General features: G+C 39.2%; 1 protein-coding gene across 1 annotated transcript; it reads right to left on the reverse strand.

Moving 5' to 3' along the window:
- Positions 1 to 6,733: 6,733 nt before the first annotated feature.
- On the reverse strand, positions 6,734 to 7,795 carry LOC107045097. Its single transcript, XM_015267231.1, has one exon. The coding sequence runs from the start codon at positions 7,793 to 7,795 to the stop codon at positions 6,734 to 6,736; it is 1,062 nt and encodes a 353-aa protein (XP_015122717.1).
- Between the last annotated feature and the right edge of the window lie 9,081 nt (positions 7,796 to 16,876).

A 16,876-nucleotide genomic window follows, 5' to 3' on the forward strand; every position in this document is an offset into this window, starting at 1 on the left:
GTACGACATCTGGTGTCTAGTATTTGGTGTCTCGTCTCTGGTGTCTGGTGTCTTATGTATAATGGCTGGTGACTGGTGTCTGCTGTTTGGTTTCTGGTATCCGTACAATGTCTCAACGATAGGGGGTTACGTGATGGATAGGCACTCGTGTTGGGTGACTGGTATGTGGTGTCTGGTGTCTGATGTCTGATGTCTGGTGTCTCGTGTCCGATGTACAACATCTGGTGTCTAGTGTTTGGTGTCTCGTCTCTGGTGTCTGGTGTTCGGTGTCTCATGTGTAATGGCTGGTGATTGGTGTCTCATGTGTAATGGTTGGTGACTGGTGTCTGGGGGCTGGCGCTTCGTGTCCGATATATCATATCTGGCGTCTAGTGTTTGGTGTTTCGTATCCGGTCTCTGGTATTTGGTTTCTGGTGTCCGTGTCCAGTTTTAATGATAGGGGGATACGCGATGTATAGGCTCTCATGTTTGGTGTCTTGTGTCTGGTTTCTGGTGTCTCATATATATCTGGTACCTGGTGTTTAGTGTCGGGTATCTGGTGTCTCATATATGATATCTGGTATCTGGTGTACAGTGTCTGGTGTCTCATGTCTTATGTGTAATCTTCGTTGACTGGTGTCTGGTGTCTGGTGTTTAGCGTCTCGTGTCTCATTTCCGATGTATGATATCTGGCCTCTAGTGTTTGTTGTCTCGTATCATTCTTCTGGTGTCTGGTGTCTCGTGTCTCGTGTCCGATGGATGATATCTGGTGTCCAGTGTTTGATGCCTCGTATCTGGTGTCTGGTGTCTGGTGTCTCATATGTAATGTCCAATGACTGGTGCCTCGTGTTTGGTTACTGATGTCCATATACTGTCGTAACGATAAGGGGATACTTGATGTATGAGCACTCGTATCTGGTGCCTGGTCTCTTGAGTCTGGTGCCTGGTGACTGGTGTTTCATGTATGGTGTCTCCTGTCCGATGTATGATATCTGGTGTCTAGTGTCGCATATCTCGTATCTAGTGTCTGGTGTCTGATATGTAATGTCTGGTGACTGGTGCCTGGTGTTTGACTTCCCATGCCCGTATACTGTTTCAACAATTAGCGTGGCTAATCGCCCTACTGCGTGAACCACTTAGCAGAATTCACACAGATAAGGGTTCAGGACTAACGCAGATAGTACTTTTAGAATGGAAGGGGGGGCGGAGAGTCTTGTTCTTCATTCTGAATGATTCACGCAAAATTCGCAGCAATCACGAAGGTGATTCACGCAAGCCATGCGGGACTCACGTAGATGATTCTCGTGCTCCACGCAAGGGTTAATCAGATCGGAGTGATTCACGCAGAATATTTTTTTTATTCTGATGAATTCATGGAAGAACCGCAGCGTGAATGCGATGAATGCCATGGAACATAGTAGTTCATGACTCACTGAGATAGTCATCCCCAGATGACTAGCTGATTAATTCATACGAAAACTGTTCCATTTATGCAAATGAATTTTATGTAGGGTCTCGGGCTCATGCAGATTACGCTTTGAAACTTCAAGAGGGAGGGCAGGCAGCGAGGCGGCAATCTGTCCAGTTGCACAGATGATTCTACTCAATGATGTAAGTGTACGTACAGAATTTCTTCAGATGAGAGTGATCCACGAAGGATGTTCTCTGTTCCGAGTGATTGACGAAAAATCGTAGTATTCTCGGATTCCCGCAGATGAATGGGATGGAACATGGGGGTTCCCGCAACCTACGCATATAATCTTGGTAGTTCGCGGAACGGTGAGTAGAGTATTTCACGCATGTTTTCTATTCTGAGTGACTCACGCAGAATCTGCAGCATTCACGCAAATGAATTCAATGGAAGGGCAGGGGGCAAGGAATCACGTGGATCACTCAAGTGATCCTAGTGATTTACGTAAAAGTAAGTGGAGTTCTTCACACAGTGTTTGTATAGATAAGAGTGATGCGCACAAAATGTTTAAGATTCTCAGTGTTTCACACAATATCCGCGACAATCACGTATATGAATGGAATAGAACAGGGCTTCTTCACGCAAGCGATGCGGAACTCACGTAGGTAATATACACTAGGATTTCTCATTTTATGAAGATTTTTGAATTTCGCTTTTCCTAAATCTGCATCTGATAGTTCATCAAAAAAGAACGAGATGAGAATTTTTTCCGAGTTTTAAAAACGTTCTGTGAGGTCCCGCAAGCAATTGCAAGTATTACAAAATTATCTGACCTACTGACAGTTTAGAGTCGTAATGTTTGGTGAAAAGTCAAATGGCTTTATAACGGTCGTTTGTCAGGTAACAAAGTCGTCGGGCCCGGGCAGTGGCCATTTTCCAGGTAATACACTACAGGTCTGCCTTCGCCCATTCAGTTTACTGAATTTCCTCCTCTCTCTCTTTCTCGAACGTTAGGCATTTTCTTCTAGCATTCGAATATTTCACGTAAATTTAATATTTTTCTCTATTTTTCTTTCGACTCTAATATGACACTTTTTAGGGGCAATATTATTTAACATGGGAAAAAATAGTTCATCTGTTGGAAATAATTTGTTTTTGTCACAAATTTTGGCAATCATGTTGTTTTGAACCTACTATAATTTTTTAGACACTTCAATTGACATAGTCATTTTTTGTTCAATTTTTCCGGTCAGCCAGTCAATGGCAATTAAAGAAAAACGACGCGCGGCGGCGTTTCCCTCATGAGGTGACCAATCGAGGGTTAAGGATCTGTCGTGGAAGTGAAGCACTTATGCACGCCGGGAATGCTCGTCGGCGTGATTATTGTAAAACTGCTTGGACATAGAGAACATTTTCTTGAATAAAAATACTCGTCCATTTGAGATGGATCATATCAGTTTCTTAATATTTCCCTCTATTTCCTATAATTAACGGGGTAATTACGGTTGAATGTTGAATGAGAGTCGTCTAAACATTTCGTCTCAAGTATAGTTTTTAAGGGAACATTTCCACAAATCTGTCGAAACGATTTTACAATACGATGCCTCCAAAATATTGAGGAAATTTTTTTGGGAATGGCAAGGCAATAACTGCATGTCATTTACTTCAGCGTTACACTGACGTACATTACCTGAAGAGCCTTAATCCCTAACTTGAGAGCAATTTATCATCAGAAAAGGCAAATTTTCGGCTCGTTCCTCGTATTTTTCAAACGGGGGCGGGAGGGAGGGCTTTAAATACTATGTCTTTAATGTAATAAGACAGGCCTTGACAATGTTCTTGCCTAGACTGGAAATCAGTTGAAGAAAGAGTTCCGAACAGTCGACATCAAAAAAATTGCTACGTTAATATTCTCTCTGCAGTGATCAGTGACAGAAAATACTTACCGATATGCCGGAAACACGACAGATCACCGATATCCCATTAGTGGGTAATGCATGTCCGGAGATTTGTGGGAACCAATTGCCGTCCAACAAACAAGTTCTTCAGTGTTATTTTTATTATAAGAAACATGCTGTACCAAATCTGATGAAACGCAAAGCTGCCATGTGTGTTATTCGAAAGTGTGCTGTGTTTTAGGAATTCGCAGGGATCCCAATCGTTAAAGAGTGCAATGCAATTGATAAATTAGAAAAACTAATCAACGAATACCAAAATGTCTTCAGATATAGCAGCTCTCGAAAGGATGCATATCCAGGAGCCACAAAATGGGAAATTGAAATGGAGTGTAAGCTTGAAGAGTTATTCGATATTGCTCATCAAAAACAAGTAGACGCTATGAGAAGTGAGAAGGGTCAAGCAGCCAAGATTTTGTCATGTCTACATCGAGAGATGGGGCAAAAGGTCGCTTGGATACAATCATCGACACAGGAACATGGGTCGTTCGTAACAATAAAGAAGAGGAAATCAAGGAAGTAAAACAAGGTATGATAAGCAAATTAAATTAATAAATTTTCCTAAAATAATTTTAAAAAGGAAGAGCGTTTTTTCTCCTCTATATGCAGAACACATACAGTTATAGGCAATTTAACAATGGGATTTCAAAATTTATCGATCCAAAGGATTCGAACCTCGCGCTAATTTGATGCTAACCTCGTACCATTATTTATTATAAACAAATTTCGCGTTTTTTTCCCGTGAAACTAATTTTTTCTCACTCAATGACAAAATTTTTTACAGAATGCTTTTCTCTCGTTTTTCTGGTCAATTAAAAATCTGAATTTTGATAAACTATTGGGTCTAGGACATAGTCTTAAGCGGCCAATGTCTTAAAGTTTTTGATTTTTCATTTATTTCAGTTTTCGTTAAACTTCAATTGGAAAAAATATATTTTTTTTTATTTTCTCTCTCCCCCTCTTTTTTAAACAACAATGAAGGAATAAGGAAAATAGAAAAATAGGAGGGGGAAAAAACACCGAAAGAACTCCTTCTGTATTCTTTTTTCATTTAATTTCTATCTTTTTTTTTGTATTTCAAGAGAGATCAAAAATACAAAAATGGGATAGAAGAGAGACTCTTTTTGTATCCTTTTTACATTCCATATTTGTCGTTTTTATTTGGAACGAAGGAGAGAAAAAAATGATAAAAATAGGATATACAGGGGATATATATGTGAAGACATAGAAAGGGGAGGAAAAAAATACATAAAGAACTTTTTTCGTTACGAAAATGAGGAATAAGAAAAATACAAAAATGGGATGGGGAAAAGACAGAGAGAACTCCTTGTGTATCCCTTGTGTATCCCTACACATTCTCCCTGAGGGGGGAAAAATATCTCGGGAACCCGTAGGTTTAACGAAAAATTTCAATAGACATTTCTTTTGGAGAATTTCAAGGGCTACATAAAAGATCTTTTGACATTTTTCTCTAAATTCATTAGTTTTCGAGATAACTCATCAATAAACAATGAATGAGTGCCACGTAATTAAAGTTCTTCCTTGGAATGAATTTGGAACAGATTTTCGATTATTTCATGAATATCTCGAGAAATAATAACTTTAGAAAAACTTGTCAATAGACGTTGTTTGAAATTCAGCTATTCAAACTAGTCAAACGGTCACCGGGCTCAACGAAAATCTCGAGAAACTTCGGGACCCTTCGGGGTCACATTCAGCTACGAAGAAAATCCCCGAAAAAGTCAGTAGTATCGCTCTAGCCACCGAGAGAGTCACTCTAATCACAGTACTATATCGCCGTAACCGCTCAATCGAGTACATCACCGGAGTACATCAACGCGATACATTTGAGTCTAGCGCTTTGTATAGCGTCTCTATTTAATTCAATTCAATTATCAATTAATTCCGAGTTAACTATCAATTATTTTGAGTCAATCATCAAGTTCAATATCGAGAGAATCTCAAGTGCAGTGCATTTTTCAAACCATCATTTTTATTGACTTTGTCGAGCAACTCAATAGTGTAACATTATTAATTTATCAAGACGCGTGGGTTATTCCACAATAAAGTACATCAACAGTGTGGTTTTATAATTCCGCGTGTTTTAATTTTCCACCTCCTTTCACAATCCCACTTTTCCCCAACCGGCATCTCAATTTAGCTTCAATCTCAAACAGACGTTTTTGATAGAGAATTTAATTTCCTGGAAAAAAGTACTTTTGATATTTTTTACTAAACCCACTAGTTTCAGAGATATTCTCAAAAAATCCCAAAGAAATTTATTGGAATCAGAGCAAGTGTTACGTGGCACTCATTCATTGTTTATTGATGAGTTATCTCGAAAACTAATGGATTTAGGGAAAAATGTGAAAAGATATTGCGTGAGATTGAAGCTAAATTGAGATGCCGGTTGGGAAAAAAGTGGAATTGTGGAAGGAGGTAGAAAATTAAAACACGCGGAATTATAAAACCACACTGTTGATGTACTTTATTGTGGAATAACCCACGCGTCTTAATAAATTAATATTATTACACTGTTGAGTTGCTCGACAAGTCAATAACAATAATTGTTTGAAAAATGCACTGCACTTGAGATTCTCTCGATATTGAACTTGATGATTGACTCAAAATAATTGATAGTTAACTCGGAATTAATTGATAATTGAATTGAATTAAATAGAGACGCTATACAAAGCGCNCTCATTCATTGTTTATTGATGAGTTATCTCGAAAACTAATGGATTTAGGGAAAAATGTGAAAAGATATTGCGTGAGATTGAAGCTAAATTGAGATGCCGGTTGGGAAAAAAGTGGAATTGTGGAAGGAGGTAGAAAATTAAAACACGCGGAATTATAAAACCACACTGTTGATGTACTTTATTGTGGAATAACCCACGCGTCTTAATAAATTAATATTATTACACTGTTGAGTTGCTCGACAAGTCAATAACAATAATTGTTTGAAAAATGCACTGCACTTGAGATTCTCTCGATATTGAACTTGATGATTGACTCAAATAATTGATAATTAACTCGGAGTGAATTGATAATTGAATTGAGTTAAATAGAGACGCTGTACGAAGGGCTAGACTTAAATATATCGCGTCGATGTACTCCGGTGATGTACTCGATAGAGCGGTTATGGGAATAAAATATTCCGATTAGAGTGACTCTCTTGGTGGCTAGAACGATACTACTTCTTTTTCGGCGATTTTCTTCGTAGCTGACCGTGATCCCGACGGGTCCCGAAGTTTCTCGAGAATTTCGTTGAGCCCGGTGACCGTTTGACTAGTTTGAATCGCTGAATTTCAAACATCCCGGGGGCCATTCATCATCAGGGATGATGAATTGTGCGTTGAATTTCTCTGCTGCTGCTTCTCTGCGATAATTACTCGTTGACTGGCTCGGGATCGTCTTCTGGGGGATGTTCTGCTGGTGGAGGATCTGTCGGTAAAAGACAGAGCTTGGTGATGGGTCTGATAAATGTCATGCTGGTACTGGTGATTCTGTCGAGGTTGGGGGTACCGTCTGGTCGAGTTGGTACTACCGCTCGTGATGTTTTGATGGTTGCAACTCTTGCGAGGCCATCTTCTCCTGGGTGAACTGCCACTGCTCTACCGAGTGGCCATTTTGCTGGTAGATAATCCTCGTCGACCATCAGGACCATCTCTCCAACTTTGATGTTCTCTCGTCGTTGATTCCACTTGTAGATAGCTTGGTATCTTTGAAGACACTCTCTGGACCACCTGGACCAGAACTGCTGTATTTTTTGGGTGATCAGATTCCATCTCTGCAGCTTGCTGGGGTTCTCATTGATGATTGATGGCTCTGGAATCACCTGTAGAGGCTCACCGATTAGGAAGTGACCTGGGGTGAGTGCTTGGAGGTCTTCTGGGTCATCTGACATGGGTGTGATTGGCCTGGCGTTCAGGCAGGCCTTTATCTGGATCAGAATGCTATTGAGTTCCTCGTAGGTGAATGTCGTCGACCCAAGTACTCTTTTAAGATGATATTTCGTTGATTTGACCGCTGCCTCCCATTTGCCACCGAAATAGGGAGCTGTCGGTGGTGAAAAGCTCCATTGAGTCCCGTTGGTGGCGAGAGCAGCCTGGATCTGTTGATTCTCTCTGGTTGGCTGGTTGTACAGCTTGTTGAGGACTGTTGAGGCGCCAACGAACGTGGTTGCGTTGTCACTGTACATAACCTCGGGGATGCCTCTCCGTCCGGTGAATCTCTTGTAGGCTCCGATGAATGCGTCTGTTGTCTGCCTGGAAACGAGCTCTAAATGGACTGCTGATGTACTGAAACACACAAATACTGCAATATGAACGCTAGTTGGTTGGGCATTTGTGGGTCGCCATTTGAGAATGGGGAATGGGCCGGCATAGTCCACCCCCGTATGGAGAAATGCTCGTGAAGGTGATATTCTCACTGCAGGCAGTTGGCCCATTAGTTGCTGGGCCTGTCGTCCACGATGTCGGATGCAGGCAGGGCAGCGTGAGATATATGCTCTCACAGTGCATCTGCCGCCGATGATCCAATACTTCTGGCGTGTGTGGGCTAGAGTGAGTTGAGTTCCTCCATGGAGTGTCCTTTACGTGAGCTTCTTCGATGACCAACATTGTTAAGCGAGACTGACGAGGCAGGATAATTGGGTGAATCTCCTCAGGGTCTAGTTGAGAATCCTTAAGGCGGCCACCTAGCCTGATGATGCTCTCATTGTCTAGAATTGGAGTCAGCTTTGCTAGTGGATGACTCCGTGGTATTTGATGGTCTCTCTCAAGTAGCCTGTGAACAGATGCAAAATATTGATATTGCGTAATTTTTACCCAAAACAGTCTGGCTTCGTTGAGTTCTCTAGAGGTTAAGACCGGTGTTTGAGGGACTGGCTGTCTTCTGAACCTGTCGATGGCTCGGTTCACGGTGGCTGTTACTTGGAGGACCTTGGCTAGTGTTGAGTATCTGTTGAGGAGCTCTGCTACGGCGTTGATCTTGATAGATGTCTGATGTGATGAAGTTGGCCTTGCTTCTGTTGATGCTTCGGCTGGAGAGTCAAGTGGTGATACTGGCCAGTTTTCAGGTTCCTAATTTATCCACTCAGGGCCTGACCACCATAGCTGATGTTCTGCTAGCTCCTGTGGTGATAGTCCTCTGGATGCACAGTCGGCTGGATTTTCCTTACCGCTGATGTGCCTCCAGGTAGCGTCTGGAAGGGATTCCTGGATCTTGGTGACTCGGTTTTGGACAAAATCCTTCCATCCAGTGGTGCCTGTATTCTGCTTGAAAAATTACTCGGGAGAGAACTGTTATACCTAGCATGCCGTCATCATATTTTTGAACTTCTTCTGAAAATTGCATTCGAAACATCAATGGGGAGTACGTCTGGGCCTGAAGTTTCGATATTCAAACGCTTTCAAGGGGACTGGAAAAACATTGAGAAGGCAAAATTTTCACCGGGAGTGCACGATGCCAAAGTCAAAGAGGTACTGCATTGTCATACGCTGAATGCCCTTGGATTTGCTGAAGAACACTTAACGGTCAGTGGCAACACATTACCCACACGGGAATAATTCACACTCACTTTTTCTCCTTCTATCACACTAACATTCAGTAACATCAAGTTTAATTATATCTATTTTTCCAATTCACAGAATAAAAATATCCGTAACGACTACAGGGAGTTGTTGGAATTGATCGTTATGTTTCTCGAAGGGAATCTGATGAAAGGGAACCGTTTTCGAGCTCTTGGGCCCATGCATCATGCTAGATGGATGTCCAAAGCGATTTATTCGCTCAAGATCTTCTTGTTCCGGGATCAATTTCATCTGACAGCCCAAGAAACATCTGGTCTACGAGATGTTTGTATTTTCATAGTTTTGTTATATCAGAGAGCGTGGTTCACGTGTTCAAATCCAGTCACAGCCCCAAACAATGATTGGATTCTGCTGAAGGATTTATCAACAAATGCTGGGATTGGTGGCTGCATTTCCCCAAAAATTCAGAAAGCAGTATTCGAGAAATTTAGTAATCACCTTTGATACTTGTCGGAGAAATTGATTGCTTTGGCTTTTTTCGACGATCATGTGAGTAACGACGTTAAGAGAAAAATGTATTAGGCCATCAAATCTCGTTCTCCTCTCAATGATGGTAGGGAGCCCAGGAAAATAGGAATCAAGGATCAGAAAAAGATTCACGAGTTGAGTTTAGATTCATTTGTAACTCAAAATACGATGAAATTTTTCGAGATTCTGAAAATCGATTCTAGTTTCCTGGATAGTGATCCATCCACATGGGACGAGAGAGATGATTTCACCACACCGTTGAAAGTTGTCCGTTCTCTGCATGTTACAAATGACATAGCTGAGAGAAGTGTTGCTCTCATGAGTGAGTATAATGATTTACTCACGAAAGATGAGAGCAGCAAACAACATGCAATGTCAGTTGTCAAAAAACTGCGAGAATTATCGTCGAAATGTACGAAAGAAAGCATGGCACTATCATTGGAAAGTTTTTTAAATAATGAACCAACGGAATATAGATAAGAAAATTTGCACCAAATTACTAAACAAATATACCTACATTTCAATATACCCTATTCATGAATTATTGTACCTGATAATTCAAAAGAGAAAATTTCCTCTTCAGAACAGAAAAAAAATATCTTGGATATCTTCACCTAATATTTAATTAAAAAGCTCAACTTGGAGGCATTTTTCTTGCGTTGAATATGCAAAATTTTGTTTAGATACTTGATGAGATGGTTCAATTATTTTCTTATTAATCGGGAAATTTGTCACTACTCGATCTAATATGTTACAACTTCAAAAGGGTTATGTTGTCAGTTACTTGAATTTTGTACGCAAAGCGGCTCATTCAATGTTTTTAATTAAATCATGAATTGATTCTTTCTTCATAAAAATGATGATCTGTAGAATTCATCACACATTGAACACCGGCCATAACAAATGAATTATCAATTATTATATTATTCAAACTAATCCACAATTCATCGCGAAAGGACGCCCACGAATAATACTAATTCTCCAATACCTGTAGTCGTGATAATATGGAAATTGTCAACGCGAAGTTGACAACACAGGTTTTCAAATCAAGCAATCGTATTGTGAGAGTCAATACCAGGATAATCATCTCTACAATAATTAGTGTTGACCTAGCAATATGCATCGTTCGATCAACAAAGAGACCTCAACGATACGCAATATTAATGCGATTATTATCCTATTTTCTCTCAGTGTGCTGAATTCATCAAAAAACTACTCATCTTCCGGGTAGAATAAATTATTAACGATGATATGAATGATCAAAATTGTTGCCATATATCATTGGTCGTGTTTTGGAGTTCATTGTCGATTCTTTTTAAATGTTTCCCGTTGATTTATACTAATAATTCCTTTGTGGGGAATCCCTCACAGGGAATTGCTCTGAAAAATTAGGAGCTTAGAATTTTTGTCTTAGGATAAGGTCAATAAGCTGTAATTTAGCACTATGCAATATATGGGACTCATATGACTACCTCTTTTATTATTATTTGAACAATTCCAAAATTCTGTGCAAACTTTAATAAATTAAAAATTTACATCGTTTCAATTGAATTTTTACTTCTAGTTGATATTTCCTGAAAATCCCAGTGAATCAACTTCGGTCCAAATTAAGCTATTTCAATGAATGAAGCTTGCTTAGAATCGCTATGCAATGAGGAATCTAAATATATAGATTTAATGTGAAAATTCATAAAAATGAAAAAAAAAATCCTACGAAGAACAAAAGGGTCTGCTGTGATTTATTGAGGACAATAACAGACTGGGTCCGTTCGAGAAAAGGTCTGGCCGGTCGGTCAGCCTTCTCCGTTCCAGTATATGGGCCTCATAAGCACACCACATAATCTGAGCACCTGACGATACCTCGAAATTGGAAAATTTTGTTTTGCATTTTTCATTGCTTCAAAATGGAGCAAAATATTCTATTTTTTGCAATAAGATACGCAGATAGTTGGAAAATCATTCAACGAAATCCCACAGGAATCAGTCAACTTTGAACAGCCGTACGGGGTCTCCGAAAACCCCTATATTCAGCGTAATTCATGCTATTTTATTCAATTATAAATGAGTTGGAAAATTCAAAAGAATATTATTTTCATTCTTCGATGCACTGCGAAGAGTTTTGTGGTAATTGAAAATAACTATGGGAACAATTTTCCGACATAATGATGTTTTTAAACTCTATCACCTCTTTCACATGCATATCATCATAAGAAACTTCTAAAGATCTGCGGGACTTCACAAAACGTTTTTAAAAATCGGAAAAAATTCTCATCTGTCTCTTTTTTGATGAACTATCAGATGCAGATTTAGGAAAAGCGAAATTCAAAAATCTTGATAAAATGAGAAATCCTAGTGCATATGAAGTTCCATAAAATTATTCATGCTCATTAGAAATAGAGCTTTCATTCCAAGGAGAATTCTTAAAAATTCTAAAAACAAAAAACGAAAAACGAAGCCCATGAAATCAGTGATTCTACTCACGAACAGGCAACGCTTACATGGTAAAGAGAGTGCTAATTGATTAGATGTAGTCTGAGAAACACTTGGATTAAAAACAAAGAAATTCAAAAAGAAACTCTAGTTGGTGTTTTTTTTTTTGGAAATGATGAAATTATCCATTGGCTATTTGAAAAGTCCTATGGGATTTTAGTTGCGAAGAAAAAACTATAAATGGATGAAAGAAATTTCTGGAAAAATCCAGTTCAGTTCAACTGGGTAGACGAAAAATACGTCGATTTTTAGTTCTTCAATTATAATGACTTATTTCATAAAGTGATAGGCATACAATAAGCCAACGAGTCAGGGCATTAACAGCAGCCCCTTATAAGGCAATAGTAGAGAATAGTACTGAATATCTTATAGATCCACAGGAGAACAACCATTGAACAAAATAGGGGGTCCAGATAATTGGATAGATACCCAGCTTACATTTCAACATTGAGTATCACTTGCAGAGATGGTCTGTATGATACGACCATGAGTCCAGATGTTTTGACATCTTTTATCATTTTTCAAAATTATCAATAATATTATTATGACGATTTTTATGTTTCGTGAATTATGGAGGATTTTCAATCGGAAATAAAAGCATCTACTTGTTAAGGATGTTCGACACCCTTTTAGCCAAAATTGACGTTGTTTTCATTTTTCTGGCAAATTATCGATGGGAGTGACGTGAAAAAATATAACGATTTTGTGGTTTGTCATTCTTCAATGGCTCACGAAGTTGCGTAGTGGTGCGATAATTTTCATGCGTTTTTTCTACAGTTTTGTGATTCTTTTTAAAAGTTTATAGAAAACGCAGGAAAATGTTCGCACCACCTTAAAATTTCGTCAGTCATTAAATAATGACAAAACGCAAAAACGTTATATTTTTTCACGTCGATTCCATCATAAGTTTGCCAGAAAAATTAAAAAAACGCGAATTTTGGCAGAAAGGGTGTAGAACATCCTTAACTGTGTGAAATCACTTGTCTGGAGGAGAAATTCTTCAAATTTAGCACTAATTTAGAAGGCAAGGGAAACCTACCTCTGAAAAATCCCAACGTTTAACAAAAATATGACAGAAAAGTCTGACAGCTTCATTTTTAGATTCATTGAGCTGTCCGTGACCTCTTTTCTGGATCAAAATTTTCATCAGAGAAGAAGAAATCTGAATCTAATCAAAATACTTTTTTGATCTCATCGTACAAAAATCCGTTATAAGGATTTAACTCTGAGGCTTGAACAAGGTCCTTATGTTAGATTTACGTTAGTGTATCTTATTCGTAACTTTCATTCAAATTTTTTAATAATTTTGATAAATTTGAACCAAAAAAAAGCAATTTTTACGAGAAATATATATAGATAAGTTGATGTATGACATCGAAGGGGGGACATCTAAGAATATTTTTCTTACTTATTGTGATCTTTCGATTTTTTAACAAATAGGAAGAAAACATTCTTCCTATCAATTCCAATCTGCAGGTGCACTGTTTGAGAAAGTTATTTCCTATTGATAAATCGTGCTTCTCCAAGAGCAACCCTGGCAACTTAGTACCCTGGCTGTTACGAGGATGTTACGAGGATGTAGCGAGGATGTTATTTTAATGTGAAAGAGGCCGAAAATGACATAAATACGGATCCGAAAATAGTTAAAAAGTTGAAAGATGATCGATTTGTTTCAATTAATACGGTTTATTGTTTTATTTTCTAATAATTAGCAAAAATGGGTGAACGTGGAATTATGCCAATACAATCCCCGGTTAACGAATGCCGCGAGATGGCGTTAGGGTTAAATGACCGCCCTGGTTGGCCGGGTTAACAGTGTTGTGTGTGGATTTTCAAGTCTAGTAAATTCCAGAGGGCTCGTGGGTAAGTTGCCCGTGGAGTGCTAAACCACTCTGCTCTGTAAGTGCGGGATATTTGAAATAAAGTTTAAACACATTAAACCCAGATTTAAGTAACACAAATAATTCTTTGTATTTAATTACTTCTACAGTAGTCCAAAACTCGAGTTTACATTATTTTCACGGTCAAATTATTCCTCAAAAAGTCTTCACAATATTGTCTCTTCTCAACTTTCAATATCACAATTATTTAGATCTTTACTTCTCAACACCTGGGATAGGAGTGATTACAATTTCAGTTTCTTCTCCCACACTCTACTCGTTCAAGTATCCCTGAGGTGTCACCAATTTTAGGGGTAGAGGGGGTTCAACGAATCATTTTGCAAGAAACCCGAAAATTCATCCTGAGGACGGAGGTAATGAGGGTACCGAGAGAGAGTCGCGCGTCCATCGAAGGGGCATTTTCAAGTCCAGGTAAAGAGATCCCGCGCCTCGCTTCAACCCTCGGTGAACGGAAGGGATTAAGTCGTAAACCAAAAGGAATGCAAAAAATTTCCGAAAGTATTTCGACAGAAATAAATCAAGCGGGGACTGGCCCAAAATCATATTAAACTGTAAAAGAGAGCGAGAGAATATTTCTAAAGGTCTCAACTGATTTATAATACTCGAAAATCTCGGAGAGGCGACAATTTACTCGGGAAAGGAACACGTAGCTAGAAAAATGCAGCTGCGGGGAATTTCCCCCGTGGAACACCTCAAGAATACTTTAAACATCTCGACAATTTAAACGACGTACAAATACATGATTATCTCTTAATTCAATGTCTCAAAATATCGATAAATCTCCCCAAATAATTATTCTATATTCAAATTTCCATTAAAATCTAGGGAACTTGGCAGCCTGTCTAGGGACCCTAATTGTAANTTCCATTAAAATCTAGAGAACTTGGCAGCCTGTCTAGGAACTCTAATTGTAACTAGGTCTCCACAACAGCACTGCGATTGCTGCCGCAGCAGTCACAGGCCAGCCGTCTGCCGAACGAGTCGACAGAAGGGTGTTGCGGCGCATGTATGGGGCGAGGGGGAGGGGTCTGAGATTACATTCTCATAAAATTTACACCTCCGAACACATGCACTGATTTTTTATAATTTTTTAACGAATGAATTTCGGGGAAAATTTTATAAGAATGTAATATCAGAACCCTCCCCCTCACTCCCCTAAATTTTCATCTCTTCGGATATATGCGGGTGTCTTCAACCCCCCCAGAAATACTCAGTCTCATGCATTTTCTTCGAAATTCATTGTTCGAAAAATTAACAAAAATCAGCGCATGTTTCCGGAGGGGTAAATTTTATAAAAATGTAATGTCAGATCCCTCCCCCTCAATCCCGTAAATTTTCACCGCTTCGGATACATGGGACTGTCTTCAACCCCCCGGAGAAACCGCATGATCATGTTTTTTCCCCGAAATTAATTTTTTTTAGTTTACAAACAATCTTATTATAAATTATTATAAAAATTTTTTATTATTATTATAAAAAAAAATTATTATAAAAAATCAACGCATGTTTCCGGAGGGGTGAATTTTATAACAATGTAATCTCACACCCCTCTCCCTCACCCCTCTAAATTTTCATCCCTCCGGATATATGCGGGTGTCTTCAACCCCCCAGAAAAACCCCAGTCTCATGCATTTTCTCAGAAATTTATTTTTCGAAAAATTAAAAAAATCAGCGCATGTTTCCGAAGGGTTATATTTTGTAACAATGTCGTCTCAGGCCCCTCCCACTCTCCCCCGTAAATTTTCACCGCTCCAGATACATAGGGCTATCTTCAACCCCCCGGAAAAACCGCATGATCATGTTTTTTCCCCGAAATTAATTTTTTTTTAGATTATAAAAAATCAGCGCATGTTTCCGGAAGGATGAATTTTATAAAAATTTAATTTTAGATCCCTCCTCCTCACCGCCCTAAATTTTCACTCATCCAGATACATGCGGCTGTCTTCAACCCCCCGGAGAAACCGCATGATCATGTGTTTTTCCCGAAATTCTTTTTTTTCAATTATTAAAAATCGCGCATGTTTCCGGAGGGGTAAATATTATAAAAAAGTAATGTCAGACTCCTCCCCCTCACCCCTCTAAATTTTCACCCCTGCGGATACATGCGACTATTCTCAACCCCCCGAGAAACCGCATGATCATGTATTTTCCCCGAAATTAATTTTTTTAGATTATAAAAAATCAGCGCATATTTCCGGAGAGGTGAATTTTATAAAAATGTAATCTCAGATCCCTTCCCCTCCCCCCTAAATTTTCACCCCACCGGATTCATGAGGCTGTCTTCAACCCCCCGGAGAAACCGCATGATCATGTATTTTCCCCGAAATTCTTTTTTTTAGATTATAAAAAATCAGCGCATATTTCCGGAGAGGTGAATTTTATAAAAATGTAATCTCAGATCCCTTCCCCTCCCCCCTAAATTTTCACCCCTCCGGATACATGCGGCTGTCTTCAATCCCCCGGAGAAACCGCATACGCATGTATTTTCCCCGAAATTATTGTTTTTTATATTATAAAAAATCAGCGCATGTTTCCGGAGAGGTGAATTTTATAAAAATGTAATCTCAGATCCCTTCCCCTCCCCCCCTAAATTTTCACCCCACCGGATTCATGAGGCTGTCTTCAACCCCCCGGAGAAACCGCATGATCATGTATTTTCCCCGAAATTCTTTTTTTTTAATTATAAAAAATCAGCGCATGTTTCCGGAGGTTTATAAAAATGTCATGTCTGACCCCTTCCCCTCACCCCCCTAAATTTTCACCCCTCCGGATACATGCGGCTGTCTTCAATCCCCCGGAGAAACCGCATACGCATGCATTTTCCCCGAAATTATTGTTTTTTATATTATAAAAAATCAGCGCATGTTTCCGGAGGGGTGAATTTAAAAAAAATGAAATCTCAGGTCCCTCCCCCTCGCCCCCCTAAATTTTTACCCCTCCGGATACATGACGCTGTCTTCAACCCCCCAGAGGAACCGCGTGATCCTGTATTTTTCCCGAAATTCTTTTTTTTTTAATTATGAGAAATCAGCGCATGTTTCTGGAGGGGTAAATTTTATAAAAATGTAATCTCAGACC

This window comes from Diachasma alloeum, unplaced genomic scaffold, assembly GCF_001412515.2.
Source record: "Diachasma alloeum isolate Michigan unplaced genomic scaffold, Dall2.0 Dall_scaffold_00874, whole genome shotgun sequence".
Classification (NCBI taxonomy): domain Eukaryota; kingdom Metazoa; phylum Arthropoda; class Insecta; order Hymenoptera; family Braconidae; genus Diachasma; species Diachasma alloeum.

Excerpts from the sequence above, each read along its gene's own strand:
- LOC107045097 (XM_015267231.1), bottom strand. The coding sequence starts at position 7,795 with ATGGGCCAACTGCCTGCAGTGAGAATATCACCTTCACGAGCATTTCTC.